Source organism: Sus scrofa, chromosome 1, assembly GCF_000003025.6.
Source record: "Sus scrofa isolate TJ Tabasco breed Duroc chromosome 1, Sscrofa11.1, whole genome shotgun sequence".
NCBI lineage: Eukaryota > Metazoa > Chordata > Mammalia > Artiodactyla > Suidae > Sus > Sus scrofa.
The window spans coordinates 146,022,129-146,040,161 of NC_010443.5; the positions used below are offsets into that span (position 1 = coordinate 146,022,129).

Here is an 18,033-nt window from a genome sequence, read left to right on the forward strand (position 1 = left end):
CTGACCACCCAGCTGAGTGTCCTCTACTGCCTGTGAACATGTACAGACCCACACACACCCTCCCACTGACCTTGACCTCATGTTTCTCTGCCTTTATCACACTTGCGGAGGACAATTTCTCTCTCTGCGTGAAATGTCCAGGGACTTCTCAGGGCAATGGGGCTGGCACAGCCTGAGCCCTCCTCACCCGCCACCTCTTCCCCCACCGTATCAGTTCTCCCAGAGTCCCCTCTGGGGCTGAGCAGTAGCTGCTCCCTTAGGATGCAGGTCCATGCAAACCAGTGGCTCTGAGAGGTGCTGCAACAGCGACACCTTGTGGGGGGTGGAGGAACGGCCACCAGGAAAGGTCCAGGTGGGCCAAGGAGCAGATCCTCTGCCCACCTCCATCTGCGGCTTGGGGGGGCCTGGGAGGAGCTGGTGTGGGACCACAGACCCACAGCCTGGAGCAGCCCTTGGGTGGAGAAGCCCAAAGTGCCCAGAGACTCCCCATCCCCTGGGAGAGCAGGTGCCCCGAGAGTCAGCCCCAGAGCCGCCCCGGGTTGTCCACAGCACAGCAGCCTGTGCCCCAGCCGGGAGACAAGGCAGGCTTCCCACCCAACATCAGGGAGGCGCGTGGTGATGACTGAGTACCAGGCAGTGGCATATGGACATGGAGTGGCTGGGAGTCTAAGGGTGACATTACAGATGTAAAAGAAGCAGGCTCAGAAACAGGCTTGGCCAACAGTGGGGCCTGAGCAGCATGTGGCTACAGTGCATACTCATCTCTCTGTGCCACGTGGCTTCTGTGGGCCTGAGGAGCGTGTAAGCACCCTTGGGAGGCATGAGGGTGGCAGCACAGACCCTGGCTGTGACAGCATCTAGACTTTATTTGAGTTAAGAAGGAATGACTTTCTCTATCATGACATCAAAGAAAGAATTTGAATGTTAGGAAACAGCAGCGTATTAAGTAAACTTTCATTTCTCCGAGTGCTGAGTGTGCCAGAGTAAGATGAACGCTTTACAGCAGCAGTGAGACGACGAGGGCTCATTCTCAATAGAAACTCAAGCTGCTGCGATGTAGAAATTAAATTCTGAAAAACAATAAAAAAAGAAAGGAAGGACATCTGGCCCCTGCATGGATAAGGCGCGGCCGGTCCCCGGCGCCCAGTCTGGGGCTCCCTCCTGGGCCTTCCTCGCGTCCCTCAGTGGCCGCTGCACGGCCACATCCAGTGGTCCCGGGGCCTGGCCTGTCTGTGGCAGGTGTGCAGCCCTAGGAGGTGAGCTTGGAGTAGCTGGGAGGGGACAGCTTCCGCCTCAAGTACTTCAGGACGTAGAGGGGCAGGCAGCTGACCACGGTGATGGCTGACACTTTCCACACGAAGGTCACGGTCGTGATGAAGGCAACATCTGGAGAAAGAAACCCAGCACAGGAGTAAGAACCCGGATTGGAGAGAACCCGGGCCCTCTCTGAATTGTGCCCTTGGAGCCCTGCCCTCCCTGTGAGGGCACCATGAACTCTGGACAGAGGACTCAGACCCGAGTGCCCCCTGAGGGAACCCCTGTGACTGGTGTGGACCACCAGGCTCATCCCCTTATCTTACCGCAGGACCAGCCACCCTGCTGTCCCTGCCTGCCTGCCCCCAAGCCCCTAGTCTCTGGGACAGAGGACGCACCCCTGGCGACCTCGCAGTAACAGGCCCACCTTTCTGGGTGAGAAGAGCCAGATGCAAAGCTGGACCATGTGTTCAAAACTAAAATGAGAAACTCCTGCAGGATGTCACCAGAATTGGGGCGAATCTCCCTAGTGGGAGTCAGGGACTTGGGGGCTCAGGAAAGCGCAGGGAACCACTCACTGGCCAGTGCATGGTGCACGTGGGGTCCCATGCTATATGAAACCACATTTTGAAAACCCCAAAAGTGTCTTCAGGGGGTCAACCACAAAAATTAAAAGGCACACAGTTGCCTTACAGACATGAGTGCTCGTCAGTGGATGTGGGACACCCCACACCCACCCCTTGATGAGCCTCAAACCCCGACAGGGCCCAGGGCCACTGCACGGCCATTAGGCGGGTAGAGCCCACAGCAAACAGAGGAGAAACAATGAATTCTCATCAGTTAAGCATCTCGGTCAATGTTGTTCTCTTAATTTCTACACTCTTGAAAGAAGTGACAACTCCACTGACCCAAGACCCCCTGCCTGTACCTGTTCCAGACAAAACAGGGGCTAAGACATGATGGACATGCTTTGGGGTGTCAGGGTGCTGGACGTGCTCAACCTGCGAGTGGAGCAAAGACGACTGTGGGCCAGGCTGCATCTGTGGCTGCTGTCCTTGTCTGGAGCCAGCCCCAAGACCCTCTGGGACAACTGCACTCGGTAACAGATTCTGTATCTTGCCTGGAAACAAACACGCCCGTCTGGATGACACCTATAAAGTTCCACTTAGTGTCAAAATGCAAAACCTGCTTGTTGTCCGCATGCACGAGGCACCTCGAGGGACCCCAGTCCTGAACCCCATGCATGAACATGTCTCCTTGGGTCCTGGGGGGGTGCTTGGGCCTCTGCTTCCTGTCATCTCTGCCGGACTCACAAGGGCCTGGGGGCGACCGGCCAGCTGCTCCCCAGGGTGACCTCTGCTGTGTAATTGGTGCATTTATTTACACCAGGATGGGGGAGGCACAGCCGGAGCCAAGAGCCGTGAGAATAAGACGGGCACTAATTCACATTCACACGGGAAAGCAGATGTTTACTCTTAAAACAAAATAGCTAAGACACTGCAATCTGCAAATAAGCATTTCTTCTGCACCACAGCTATTTTTTTGATGAATGTTTCTTTTAATACAAAACCATGAATTTTGAGTTTTTTTCTAGCTCTATATTCACCACTGTGTTAGGTACTTGAATGTGAATTCATCCAACTTCTGCTTTTATGATGGAATTCCTTTCACTTCTCTACCACCTATAAGATGCTAAAGTTATGCAAGAGGAAAAAAACTGGTAAATCCCTCCTGTTGAAACTTGCCAGGCAGACACTGGTTTTGTACTGTAGGGTCCTGGTGAGGAGGATGGTACACTCAAAATACGGTGTCTGGATGTCACAATCACTTCATGGTGCACGGACTGCTCTCCTCCACTGACACAAACGTGGAGCTCTTGTCTTTCTGGTCAGGCCGCTCGCCTTAGGGACAGGAAGTAGACGCCGACTTTGCATTTCAAGGAGCAAGGCTTTGCCTTGGGTGAGTGTTCTGACAGAGGAGCGTGGGGCTGGCTCTGATAAGGCGGTAGGATGAGGGTGGGCTGGAGCACCAGCTGTGGATGGGCAGCAGGAGTCACGGATGGGCTGAGGACAGTCATGTGCAGGAGCGGGGTGCACATCCCAGGTCAGTGCCTCTTCTGTCTGTGGAGTGAGGGATGCCCACGGCCACTGCCACCTGCGCCCAGCGCTCACCCCTAGCAAACAGGCTGCTTCCCAGGGTCCCTGCTGGTAGCAGGTGTGGACAGGAGAGAAGAGGGCAGCAATGTGACAGGGTGCGCAGGATGCAGGCAGTTGGGCTGCTTGCGGGCGGCAGAGGCCACAAAGGCTCTGTGACCTCTCAGCATGGCCCTGGGGTCTGGCTCCACCCAGGAAGCCCTCCTGTGGCGTCAGCTGCTTCAATTAGGAAAAGGGACAGATATGAGCTCTTGGGGGGGAGAATTCCAAACAACTTCAATCTCTTTAAAAGCTGAGACAGTGGAAACATCAATTTTATTTACTACTGTGAGGAGTGTATGCTTTCCACAAAAATAAGCCTCTGTGTTGTGAAGCTGACTGATGGGGGTTTTACTGTGATCTGCAATCTAAGATAATGTATTAAGATGTAAAAATGAAAAATGTTTAAAAGCCAATAATAGACGATTTCAAAGCAACTTACCGAAATATTCATTTAGAAAAGCAAGTGAGGCTACATAGCAGCCCAGGCTGAGGAACTGGGCCACAACCATCAGCCAGTGCCACGTCCTGACGGTCAGGGCCACCATCAGCAGCTCCGTGAGGATGAGGGCTGTGAAGGAGATGGCCACCACGTGGACAAACTCGGACTCGAAAAGCACCAGGGCCCCATACATGAGAATGCCGCCTGGAAAACAGCAAGTGAGGGGGGCTTCAGCAGCTGGCCCGTGTGGAGCTCAAGTTCTGTTGCTATGGCAGCCGTGGCAAGGCCATCACAGAGCCGCTAAGTGACACTAACAACTCATGCTCATGTTGATTGAGGATGTGTTGAACCCCGGACTAGGAATAAAGTGAGATGTGGGTGGGCAGAGGGCTCGGGAGGACAGCCAAGCAGCAGTTCAGCCAGCGTAGCAGCATGCGTTTCACGTAAGCTCCCGGATCCGTCACTAGTGACACTTTCCACAATCACCCTCACACCAAGTCAAGGGCAGCTGGCTACTGATGGCATAACTCAGATTTCTCCAAATCCTGCTATCACACCAAGAAAGCAAGCCATGCTGTGGGGCAGATAGTGATAAGCGCCTATTAAATGTCTCTGGATCGTCATTTCTTTAAAAGCAGGCCTGATTTTGGGTAAAGGATGCCACCCATACTACACTATGAGGAGGCCTGCAGGACCAGTTGCTGGAATATCATTTACAATATAAATAGAAGGCAACAGGCAACTGCTGAGGAAATGGTCCGTTTGGTTTTCTCTGGCTGTGCCCACGGCATGCAAAACTTCCCGGGCCAGGGATCAAACCTGAGCCACTGCAGTGACAAAACCTGATCCTTAACCTGCTGAGCCACCCAGGCACTCCTAAATGTTCAGCTTTGAGAATATAACCGGGAGGTGAAGATAATACTGTTTTTCGTTTGTTTGTTTTTTTTTGTTTTGTTTTGCTTTTTAGGGCCTCACCTGCAGCACATGGACGTTCCCAGGTTAGGGGTAGAATCTGAACGACAGCTGCCTGCCTACACCACAGCCCCAGCAACACCAGATCCTTAACCCACTGAGGCATCCCAGGGATTGAACTGCATCCCCATGGATACTAGCTGGGTTCATTACTGCTGAGCCACAATGAGAACTCCCAAGACAACAGTATTAACAGAACTCCAACTCTCAGCTCGGGAAAGTAGGGCCTGTCTTACCTTGGTAAACGCTGATCAAAACCCAGACAAGGAAGGTCTTGAAGGACAAGGATCTCCCCTGGATAAACAGTGGAAGAGCTGGTTAAAGGTGGAGCACTAGGTATGGGTAAGCTGTGTAATACCCCTGTCCCCAAGCTCAGTCCAAATACTGATCCAGCCTCCTGCCTGTGCTCCGAGCCACCCACTCCATGTGGTTTATGGTAAAGTGGTTGGAATCCTGTATTGGATCTTTGGTGACCTTTAAGCCACAGTGCTCCACTCCCTGGCTTCCTAGTAACCCAGGATCGACACGCATAAATGTTTAAATAAGCCAGGGCACAAAAACTTCTTGTGTCGTCAAGGTAACTTCCCTTCGCTTTATTTCTCAGGAATAAGTTTTCCTCTATCTACTTCTCAGGGTTTTTTTTTTTCTTTTTTTTTTTTTGTCTTTTTAGGATTGCACTCGCGGCATATGCAACTTTCCAGGCTAGGGGTTGAACTGGAGCTGCAGCCACAGCCCCAGGAACACAGGATCCAAGCTGCATCTGCGACCTACACCACAGCTCACAGCAACGCTGGATCCTTAACCCACTGAGCAAGGCCAGGGATCAAGCCCGCAACCTCATGGTTCCTAGTCAGATTCATTTCCGTTGCACCACGACGGGAACTCCTGCTGCTTCTCAGTTTCTTTAGTGAAAAAGGACAGTCTACCACAACTGAAGTCAGGATTTAAATCCAAGATCCCTTCTAGAGAAGATGTCACATAGGTAAGTCCAATGCAAACAAGGGTTTCTCTCACAGTAACCCTCACACCCTTTATTCTGCCGCATCTGCTCTGACCACACTTTTGGAGACGTTTCTAAGGAGGAAGCCCAGGTCACAAACCAAACCCTGATCTGCTCCTGTGGGTTCACTGAGGCCGTGGGGGCCACGGGTGTCGAAGCTTGTCATGTGCACTCCTCGAATTGCCCCCCTCCCTTGAGGTTCGGCCTCTCGCAGCAGGCAGACCCCTTCCCACTTGCAGCTGGAGGAACACCAGCAGTTGGGTGTTTACCCAAGTCAGGCTGAGGTCAGCTCAGTGTCAAGCTGAGAATGCATGGCTGAGAGCATTCCTCAGGGGCATGTGCTCTCCTCACAAAGCACAGGAGCCAGCATTTCTTTCATCTCCAGTTATGACCTAGCACCACCCTTACTCAGGTGTCAACCTGCTTCGATTTTGGCTGCCAGGAGCTCTTCCAGCCGATTCCTGTGTGGTTTTTACACGCAGTCTCCTTGCTGCTGGAGTGACTGGTGAACACGGGCCCTGACATCTCTGCCCCAAGCCAAGAGCTGCAGCCCTGCATGCACACTGGCCCAGCCCAACTGCCTCCCATAGGAGGCCTGGTTCCTATCACTAAGCTCAGCCCAGCACCCCCTACCCACCCTGCTATGTATATGCCACTCCTGTCCTGTGCATGGAGCCCATGTCAAGTCTGCACTCCTGCTCCGGGGTGGGCGGGCCTGTGGGTTCATGCAGGTGCAGGCACAGGCCCAGCAATCTGCCCACAGATGGGTCCCCTCACCCCTCTCCAGTCACTCCCTCCCCCGCAACCCCTGGCAACCCCCCCACTCTGTCCACCAGTCCTGTGTTTCCCAGGTAAGTGGGGGTCACACAAACTTCTAAGTCTGGTTGCCTCTGTGCAGCAAAGCCCATCCACGATTCATCTATGTTGCTGGGGGTTTTCTTCTTGCTGCTGATGCTATTCCATTGACGGCTGCATCCTCACTGGATGAAGGACAATAGCTGTTCCACTTTGGGGCAATTATGATGAAACTGCCACAAGCACTTCTACACATGATTCTGAGAGAACTTACATTTTCATTTCTCTTGAGTAAACACCTTGGAGAAGGCCTGCTGGGTCATGTGGTAAGGGTATGCTTAACCGCACAAGAAACCGCCGAACCAGCTTGCAGAGGTGCTGTTACCACTGTGCATTCCTGCCAGCATGTGGTGCTGTCAGCGTTTTAGATTTCTGCCATCCTGATAGGCTGTAGTGGTGTCTCATTTTAATTTGCAATTTCCCGATAAAAAATGACATCGAGCGTTTTTCATAAAAGTGATTACTTGCCATCTGTACATCATCATCCTTGGAGTGGTGTCAGTTTAGGTCTTTTGCCCATTTAAAGACTTGGGGAGTTTTCTTTTTGAGTTTTGAGGGTTCTTTATATATTCTAAACACAGGTCCTTTATCAAAAGTGTCTTTTGCAAATATTTTTCATTTTTTTAACAATGTAGTTCATAGAAATAACATTTTTAATTAAGCTGCAAGTCCAATTTATCAATTTTTCCTTTATGAATCATGTTTCTGACCCCCATATCTAAAAACTCCTTGCCTAACCTAAGATCATGCACAATTTCTTCTATATTTTCTCTAGATGATATACAGTTTCACGTTTTACACTTAGGTCTGTGGCGCATGTTAACTGAACTTATATCTAAGACCTGGGCTGTGGTCAACAGGTGGCCAGCTGGCCCAATGTCACCTGTTAAGAAGGCGGATTTCCATTCGTGTTGGTCAAAGACTGGCTGACATAAGTGGCTGCACGCTTGGGCACTCTCTTCCATGCACTGACCCACGCGTCTGTCCTTTGCCAGGACACGTTCCTTGATTGCTATTCGGTACTGTGAGTCTTCCAACTTGGCTCTTTTTCAAATTTGTTTTGGGTAATTCTATTTCCTTTGCTTTTCCATATAAAGTTTAGAATCAGCTTGTCAATATTCAACAACACCGAATCTCCCAAACCACAAACATTCATTTAAGTCTTTTTAAAATTCCTTTCAGCAGGTTTTACAGTTTTTAGCATAAAGATCCTGAACATATTTTGTTGGAGTTACACGAAAGTATTTCACTTTTTCATGCTATTTAAAACAGTGTTTAAAAGTTTCTTCAGATCTTGATTGTTTGTTGCTACCATATAAAATTAGAAATAATTTAACATATTTGTTTTCTTTGTATCCTGCAACTTTACTAAACTTACTAGTAGTCTAGGAGAGTTGTTTTTTTTTTTTTTTTGGTGGATTATTTGGGATTTTCTACACACACAATCACGGCATCTGTAAATAGATATTTTTATTTCTTCCTTTCTAATTTCTATACCTTTCATTTCCCTTTCTTCATCAATTATCTTTTAAATTATAAAAGGCTATAAATACATAGTTCAAAAGTTAAAATCATTTTGAGAATATTCAACAGAAAATAAAAACTGTGCAGTAGCCTTGATAGTTTCTTGCCTAAAGGCTTCAAGGAATTTTACAAAGGACTGTTCATCACCTACTTGGCATCATGACAATCAGCACAACTATTACTCACAGGTCTCTGTACTTAGTGGTTTAACTTATCCCTAACATAACACTATGAATTGGTAACTGAACTCACAGCTACAAATCTGAACTACTCAAGACCACACGGGCTGGCATAGCTCACCACGGTCACATAAGTCCTGATCCTGGGCTCGGGCTCTGATGCTTTTCATAAAAGGATAAATGGCGTCACCTCTGCAGCTAGGACAGGGGTGAGCATGTGGCTTCCTCTCCTGCTGGCAGCACCCAGAAAATCAGAACCGACAGGATTCATCAGGAGTAAAGCTTAATAATTTATAGCTGACTGAGCCCCCAGAAGAAGAGGGGACACCAGAACACTGTGCAGATGCTCCTCTTCCGGAAAGAATGAAAACAACACATGGGCTGGGGAGAGGAAGGGAATGTTGCTTCTTTGTGAAACTGGCCCAGCCCCTCCCTCATCTGCTCAGTGGAAGTAGACAGCCGCTCCCGTGTCCATGCCTGCAGGTGCAGAAGCTTCAAGAAAAATGCTCACTTTTTATCGAGGTGACTGGCTGAGTACCTTAGTGCTACTTAGAGCTTCAAAGGCTCTAAAGTGTATTCCATGTATAAAGGAACATAGACTATGAAGAAAAAGCATAGATCTCAGAGAAAATAAGTGACTGAACTCTTGTCAAAACAATTCTGGCACGATGTCCTGACTTTAGGATCCTGAAATATTCTATTGTTGGCACCTGAACAAGACACAGCTTAATCAGAACTGGACGTGGTTTCTGGACACCCCCAAGGTTAAGTGTATCAGCTAAACACACGGATGTACTGACCTGCGGCTACAGCTGGAGGTGGTTGGCTCCTGAGCTTGTGACCTTGTGCTCTCTTGTCACCAGAGTAACTTAGCCACCTACAAAGAACAGCTCTAGGGGGCATAACCAAAATCCCTGGAAGCAGTGAAAAGGACTGTCCTGTAACTGTGGGTACATTTACATGCAGTCCTCCTGAGAATTCCTCCTGCCTGGACCATCCAGCAGCATCACCTGGGCTGACCTGGTGACCTTAACGCCATCAGCCTCAAGTACCTATGTTCAGGAAGCTCACCTAGTTTATATTGATGAAAAGCCTGTTTCTCCTTCACATTTGTGAAGGAAACTGGGGCTTTTGGAAATAAGAAAACACACAATCTGCTAGTTATAATTATTCACAATAGCTTCCTGTAGATTTTGAATCATCATTCCTCTTCTGTTTTACAGAATGATGGTGGCTATCATTTTAGGATATTAAACCACAGTTTCTCTTCTACTTGTAAAACTCACAACAAGCGATACCTTCATTATGCTAATAATGCTTTATATTTGCTTTATGTCTATATCTCATTATCAAGTACAATGCTTGATATTTTATCTTACTTGATACCACCCTGTTGAACCAGCTTCACTTTTGCCCTGATTATAAAAGTAATATGAGCATTTTATATTTTTTCCAAGGGACCTTACAATCTTAAACTCATCAGAACCTTGCAGTAACACCATCGAATCCAAGTATCTCCTTGAGGACTGCCCAGCACCTCTGGGCCTGGCTGGAGGTTGGCTGACTCCCGTTGTACTAGCAACACCTGATTTAATTCTTCCTCCATTACAATACCCCACTACAACAGCCCTAAAAATCTGAGGCGATCGTTTCAGGTTATCAGCTGGAAATCGGAATTTAACTGAGGTGAGTGGATTCTGTTCTGTGTGGGAAGGTTCTGAAGTCACCACAGCTGGCGTCCGGAGAGCTGGGCTTGGCTTCCATGCAGGGAGCATTTTTTCCATGCTACAAAACATGCTTTCATGAAAAGTAGGATTTAAAGGTTCTTCCAGGGATACTTAATCCTAACAGAGCACAGCGCTGGGCTGTCCCGTGCAGTCTCAGGGAGGGGACTTTTCTCTCGGTAGCATCAGCCCAACCACAGCTACAGGTCCAGGGGAGACGCTGACTGCCTGTCCCTTTTCGGGCAGAATCCTCAAATGCACAACTAGAGAAGACTGGGGCATCCTGGAGGTTCTGCTCAGACTCTGGGAGTTTTGTTTTGTTTTAATAAATAGCTGCACCCATGGCATATGGAAGTTCCTGGGCCAGGGATTGAATCTGAGTTCAGCTGCAGCAACACTGATCCTTTAACCCACTGCCAGGTCGGGGATGGAATCTGAGCTTCTGCAGCAACCGGAGCCACTGCAGTTGGATATATATATATATATTTTTTGGTCTTTTTTTGTTTTGTCTTTTTAGGGCTGTACCCACAGCATATGGAGGTTCCCAGGCTAGGGGTCCAATCGAGCTGTAGCCACTAGCCTACGCCACAGCCACCTGGGATCCGAGCCACGTCTGTGACCTACACCACAGCTTACAGCAACACCGGATCCTTAACCAGTTGAGCAAGGCCAGGGATCAAACCTGCATCCTCATGGATGCTAGTTGGGTTCACTAACAACTGAGCCATGACAGGTACTCCTGCAGTTGGATTCTTAATCCTTTGTGCCACGGCAGGAAATCCCAGACTATGGGATTTCTAGCTGCTGGAGCTGAGCCTGCACCACGTGGATGGGGAGTAGGCCCTGCCCAGGGGCCACGGGAGTGGGTGGAGCCCCAGCTCAGATTCATCCCTTGCCCAGAAAGTGGAGTGAGCGCTCAGCCACTGGGCGCTAAACTCCCAGAGGTTCTGCAGGTGGCTACAGTGTGCTACCAGTGCTAGAGCGGGGCGGCTCTGTGGGTGTTCTGGGGGCTAACGGGCCGCACCTTGGTGAGGTCCTTGTAGAGCTCGGGGTACAGCATCGCCATCTCCGGCTTCACGTCTCGGTCCAGCACCAGAGAGAACACGGGGAACATGGTGTAGACCGTCGCGTACCTGGAGCGGAAGCAGAGGGAGGTTACACTCCTTGAGCCAGAGGCAATGGTTCAAACCCTAAAGAGAACAGAAACAAGCTGGCAACCGAGTAAGTCTTGTCCTAAAACTTAATCTGACACGCATCATGGGAGAAGGTCTCTGAGCCATAAATGGAATCAATCTCTTCCTGTTTAATAAAACCTTTTACTTTGCTATCACTGTAGACGTTATCAGAGGTAACGCAGGGAGACCCCACAGGCCCTTTGACCAGCCTCCCCCAGTGGTAGCATCTGGCGGCCAGGATGCCCACAGGCACGTCCGACACAGCACCCACCCCCACCGGGCCCTGGAGCCAGGTTCTCTCCCCCACTCCCAAGGCCCCGGCAACCACTCATATGTTCATCTTGTAACTTGTCCCTTCAGGGTGACATGTGTGCATCAGCAGGTGACCCTGGGGTTTGGCTCCTCTTTCAGGCCACATCCCTGGAGGGTCATGAGGTGTGACCGTAGAAGGCCACTCCGGTGCTGAGGATGGCCCAGTGCCGTACCCCAGTCACTCCCCAGAGTGCAGCTGGGCCATTCCCAGCTTGATTGCTACAACTGCTATGACCATTCCCTGTGCAGGTTCTTTTGTAAAATGAAGCTTCACTTATTTCAGATGGGGCGCAGGCACTGGTCACATGGCAGCTGCATGTCTGGTTTTATAGGAGGCTGCCCAGCTGCTTTCCAGAGTGGCCGCTCCATTTTACATCCCCACCAGCTTCTCTGAATTCTCAGCCCCACCACCGACCACCCCACCGACCACCCCCAGTCCCCGCCATCACCAGCACACAGGCTGGCCTGCTCCCTGCAAGTCCCAGGGACTGGACAGCACGCTGTGGGCCTTGTGTCCGCTGCCCCTCTGGGCTGGGAGAAGTGACACGGTTGGATCTTGGCCGTCAGCAGTGCGCGTCTGGGCTACTCAGGCTTTGGCTGCCATTAATAAAGGACGGACATTCTTCCTGTGGCAACAGGTAAACCAGATGAGGGGGTTGTTGGGTCGTAGGTAAGGGTGTGTTTGGTCTTATAAAAACCAACCCACCGCTCTCTGTAGCCTCAGCATCTGCATTCCTGCCAGGAACTGTAAAGGCCAGGCGCCACTCAGCAGGCTTCCAAGTGCTAGCTCTGAGGGCTGAAGTTTGTTTCCTGTAACTGAGTCATTAATATCTTTTCATTGGCTATTCTTACAACTTCTTTTGTAATGGGTTCAAATCTTTAGCCTTTTCTTCAAACATTGACTTGTCTGGAGCTCATTAAATATTCTGGATACAAAGTTCTAATCAGATATACATACTGAAAATATTTTTTCTCAGTCTGCCTTTTTACTTGATTACTGTTGTCTTTAGAAGAGTGAGGACTGGCTTTGATGAAGCCCACCTTGCCAACATTTTCTTGAACAGTTCATACATGTTGTGCCCAAGGGAACTCAGACCACAAGGTGACCTGGGGGCGTCTCCTGGGAGCTGCTGCCCTCTCTTGAGGGACACCTCGGCTAGTGCAGACCACCACGTCCCCAAGTATGCTGCCTGAACATGGTATGTGGGCAGGCGCTGGGCAACGGAGACATTTGGTTTGACGATATTGAGTCGGCCTTAATGAACCTTCCGTGTTCTGCTGTGGCATGTGGTGCTTCCCCAAGGATCTTGCTAGGGGCGGCTTTTTGGGGGGGTGGGGACAGCCTCTCCCAGAATCTCAGTTAGGTGGGCAAACACTAGTGTAGGCTAAGTGTAGGGGGTGGGTGGGCTGCGTGCTGCCAGGTGGGCCTGATAAGGCACAGGGGCTGCTTCCAGAAAGTCAGGAGCAGTCCAGGTGGTGTCTCACCTGGGCCATCAACCCCTACAAAGAGTGTGACATGAACGGGGACAAAACCAACAACGGGGGTGGGGGCTGAATTCCATCCACTGTCCTATTGTTTCTAGAGCCAGTTTTTCCACTGGCTTCAAAGGGCAGTAATTTGTCTGGTTGGATCTTATTTGATAAAAACATCACATTGCTTCCTGCCCAGTCCTTTATATTTGTTTTTAGGGTGATGGAAAAACTGTTTTATTATTTATTTATTTATTTATTTTGTTGTTGTTGTTGTTGCTATTTCTTGGGCCGCTCCCGCGGCATATGGAGGTTCCCAGGCTAGGGGCTGAATCGGAGCTGTAGCCACCGGCCTATGCCAGAGCCACAGCAACGCGGGATCCGAGCCGCGTCTGCAACTTACACCACAGCTCACGGCAACGCCGGATCGTTAACCCACTGAGCAAGGGCAGGGACCGAACCCGCAACCTCATGGTTCCTAGTCGGATTCGTTAACCACTGCGCCACGACGGGAACTCCTATTATTTATTTTTGAAGAAGCTTAACTTAAAAGCATCTCCTCCGTTCCTACCCAATCCAGGTACTAAGGCTTAAAAGACTTACAGACACCTAATTTCAGTAATGGACATGCAGAGAAACTTAGAACAAAATGTGCAATCAAGTCCAGTATGAAAGAGAGCTTTAAAAGGAACAGATGCTCATGTCAAGAGAGCTTAGGCTACAGAGGAGAAGAATGAACTTGGGCCTGAGGTGTAATTTCGTTACCCTGGGCAGTGATTAAAAAGTAATCACCACAGTCCCTTAAAAACTCCTAAAGCTGCAAACCCATGGTTTTGTAAATGGGAAGAAGGTGAGCATAGTTATGTTTTTCTTTGGCTTCCAAGGAAGCAATGCACTGGGCAAGTTCAAGATGGAAGCAGCACTTCTGTGCAAATTCTCTGCTATTTCAAGTGTTTTCTGTGTTAATTATTGTAAAGACTCAAGCAACAGAAAACAGAAAGACAAGCTGGAGGTTTTCATTCCCTCAGGATTCCTTCCTTTGAAGCACCCTAAATGTTGCTGAGGTTAAGGACAGGTTGGCCAGGACCCGGGAGGTGGCTGGGCACCACACTGTCAGGTGGAGCCTTTCTTTAGTCCTGACCAGGGCCTGGGCCGTGTGGCTTCTGGCCCAGCATTGGTGTGGGGGCCGTAAGGCTGTCAGGGCCAGGTCTGGGTGCTGACCCACTGGGACTTGGGTGGGGGGGTCAGCGTGTGTTTTGGGGGAGGAAACACTCTAATCCTCACAAGAAGACAATTGCTCCAGCCACACGGGAAAGGGAGGAGGGAGAACTGGCAGAGGGCCTGGGGTGACAGGGGTCCAGGCTCTGGGCACACAGGGGTGAGGGTGAGTCCTTGTTGCAGGAGAGCTGGGCATACCCCACGTGGCAGGGCCTTCTGGCATCTTCACGCACTGCCCGCTTCTGCTAATGGCACATAAGCGCCTCCCCTATCATGCTGCGGGAAAAAGCCCACGGGCTCGCCCTTGCTGACCTGGCTGGATGCTGAGGCCAGAGAGGGGCCGGGGCTCCTGTGGGCCCGGAGCCCGGAACACGGGGGCTACAGGGCCTGGGACAACACGCCTGGGTCCTAGGGATGCAGTGGGGATGGGATGGCACTCAGAACAGTGCTTGGGCACGGGGGCTAACTGACATCTTCTGAGGCCACGTGGCTTCACGGCAGCTAGGGACGAGGGCGTCAGAGGGCGCTTTTCCCCTCCACTGCACATCGGTGGTCACCCTGACTCGTCTTCCTGGTGCAGCCACAGAGGATGAGGAAGAGGGAAGCCCATATCATCACATCTAACAGAAGCGACCAGCTTTGCAGATTCTGTGGCACAACCCACTGCCCTCCTCTCCTGTGGCCTTTTTGAGCTCCCGAGCCATCTTTGAGGGTGAGTGCCATTAGTCGCAGGAACGCACAGAGCCTGTCCTGGAAGGGCAGGCCCTGTCCCAGCACTTTCTTTTCTCAGTGTCTTTGCTGCTAGGTCTCATCCCACCAGGATCAATGCTGTTCCTCCAGGAGGGAGCAGGCTTCAAGAGGGGGCTCCCTGCTCCCACAACGAGGATGTATCACCTGTCCCTCATCACGCCACACAGCACTTTAAAAACCTCAGAGCTGGAGTTCCCACTGTGATGCAGTGGGTTAAGTGTCTGCCTGCAGCAGCTCAGGTCACTGTGGAGGCACTGGTTCAATCCCCTGCCCGGTGCAGTGGGTTAAAGGATCCCGCATTGCTGTAGCTGTGATTCAGGTTCAATCCCTAGCCCAGCACTTCCATATGCTGCAGGTATGGCCATTAAAAAAAAGAAACAAACAAATAAAAATAAAAATCTCTGATCCCACGTAGCTCCTGACAAGGTATGGTTTCCTCAAGAAAACACTCAAGAGAGAGCACTTAACAGCAGGGTCACAAGAGGGATAAACAGGCAGGTGGTGCCTTCAAGTTCCCTCAAGCAAAGCCTTCGCTTCTGACATTAGCATCGTTCATTCTAACTTGACTGTGCAGGAACAAACCACTCGAGCAACCTCTGCAGTGGCTCCCCTACTCCCCAACCTGCTGCTGTATCTTCAGGGACAGGATGGGCCCACTTACCCCACCATTAGGAATCCCTGGTACAGAGGAACGGATGCGAAGTAGAAGACAGACGAAAACACGGCCTTAGAGAAAAGAGTAATGCTGTTAGTCACAGCCTGCCCAGCTCGTGGTCACAGCAAATGAATGAGCACTCCCGGACAACCCCGCAGAGACCCTTCTGGCACACGAACCTGCATTGTGGAGATGATGAGGCCGCGGTGCATGACGAACTGGCCGAGCGCTGCTGACCGCTTGTAGCTGCTGCGCCCGTGCACCATCAGCAGCCGGCCGATGTGCTTGAACTGCGTGATGGAGAAGTCGGCTGCCAAGGAAGCCTGCCGCCCCTCCTGCAATGAACAGAGGCACCATCTCAGGACACGGCCCCCAGGAAAGCTCCTGAAGCCAGCTTTCAGGAAACCTCAGGCCTCTGGGGGCACGTCTCTCAGCTCTGCGAGGGGCTCCCATCTGGGGTTGTCCACTGTGTTGGGAGCTGCCCACCAGGACCTGGGAAGGCTCCAGCTCTAACACAGTGAGGATTTCAGAAATAGGCAGGAGTCTGGGCATTGGGAAGGCAGCTCTGCCTGTCTGTTACCCCACAGCCAAGGGCTCAGAGCTGGGTCAAGGCCAGGTAACAGAGGGCCCCAGGGCAGGCCCGAGTCCAGACCACTCTGGGTGTCTTCACACAGGCAGAGAAGACACGCCACAGCTCTCACTCAGCCAGGAGACAAGAAGGCCTGAACACTGGGCCAAGTGCGAAGAGTGGAAGGGTGGTGGGACAGAGAGAGGTCTGGGGGAACTGCAGGAGCAAGGACCCTTGAGGAGCCGGATCTTGAGCTCACTGCTTGTCCTCTCTCATGCCCTTGGGCTGCATCCTGGGCTGATAAGGGTGAGGCCAACAGGAAGGGAGACAACATACCTTCCCTTCAATCCCAATCCCACAGTCGGCCGCCTGGATCATGCTCACGTCGTTTCCACCGTCACCTGGAAGCGTGGAAAACCGGCAGAAGTAAGACCCTGTCAGGGACCACCCCTCCTGGCTGACCAGCAGACACCATTAAATGCCAAGTGACATAGATGAAATCCACCGGGTGGGGGCCATATCAGGACATCAGCCTGTCTGGGCGCCACCACTACCACCAGGAGGCCAGTGTGCGCCTTGGGCGCTTACCGATGGCGCAGGTGCGCTTGCCGGTGTGCTGCTGCAGCAGCTTGACGATGTGGGCCTTCTGGGTGGGCGAGCAGCGGCAGCAGACCACGGCCGGGCACTGGCAGGCCAGCTCCACGAACTCGTGCTCGTAGTACTTCAGGCAGACCTGGAACACAGGGGCCTCAGCCTCCTCCTCTGGGGGCGGCGGGGGGTGGGGGGAGGGCGGTGCAGGGTGGACAGGCTCCTCCCCGAGGGTCCCCTAGGTGGGGGGCAGGGTGGACAGGCGTCCTGGGAGGGGGGCAGTGCCCAGGTCTCTGTAGGAGGGCTGGTGGGCGGCGAGGTGTGCAGGTCTCAGAAGGGAGCCCCTCCCACCTCAAGCTTCCCCACCAGCCCACCCTCCTTTAGGCCATTCCAGCCCCACCCTCCAGGGGCTGAGAAGTTACCACAAAACACCCTCAGCATTGATCCAAGTTCCCCATCTTGGTTGGGAAAATAAAAATTCCCCAAAGCTGCCTGAGGGCTGTGGGTCCTCTCTCTGAACGGAAATCCCCAAAGTGGCCCCAGCACAACCAACAGGCCATCAGAGATGAGGGTTCTGATCCCTGTGGTCACGGCTGCCCACAGGGACCCTGTGCAGGATTCTCTGCCACCTAAAACCCGGGAGGTAGGAGGAGCTCAGGGGGGAGAGGAGACCCCATGGATCTCCAGCCAAGGGAGGTGAGGACTGAGCAGGCTTGGCAGAGGACGCTCTCTCCAAACTGGTGCCCTGGCTGCCATGTACAATATACACATTTTCATAAAAGATCACGGATTTTATACAAGAAGATAGTCTTGCCCCCTTCCCACGTCCCATTAAAACTGTAAAGAGGTTTTAAAAAAACCATAAACCAGAGTTCCCACTGTGGCACAGTGGGTTAAGGATCCGGCACTGCCTTAGCTGTGGCACAGGTTGTAGCTGCAGCTCAGATTTGATCCCTGGCCTGGGAACTTCCACATGCCATGGATGTGGCCAAAAAAAGAAAAAAAGTCATAAACCAGAAGGGGCCAGAAGGGAGGAAAAATCAGCAAAGCATTTTCAACAAGCGCTAAGTGGCTTGGCAGCCGTGAGAAACCCAAAGCCAGTGGTGGGGAAGCCTTGAGAACTTGCCAGGGACTGGGATGGAGGGGACTGCCACT

General features: G+C 51.5%; 1 protein-coding gene across 1 annotated transcript in view; it reads right to left on the reverse strand.

Moving 5' to 3' along the window:
• Positions 847 to 18,033, reverse strand: part of ATP9B (ATPase phospholipid transporting 9B (putative)) — a 205,873-nt gene continuing 188,686 nt past the window's right edge. Inside the window, 8 exon segments of the mRNA XM_013985712.2 lie at positions 847 to 1,386; positions 3,889 to 4,092; positions 5,097 to 5,154; positions 11,167 to 11,275; positions 15,729 to 15,793; positions 15,902 to 16,057; positions 16,627 to 16,691; positions 16,879 to 17,023. Coding sequence (XP_013841166.2) covers positions 1,250 to 1,386; positions 3,889 to 4,092; positions 5,097 to 5,154; positions 11,167 to 11,275; positions 15,729 to 15,793; positions 15,902 to 16,057; positions 16,627 to 16,691; positions 16,879 to 17,023 — 939 coding nt within the window. The 3' untranslated portion in view covers positions 847 to 1,249.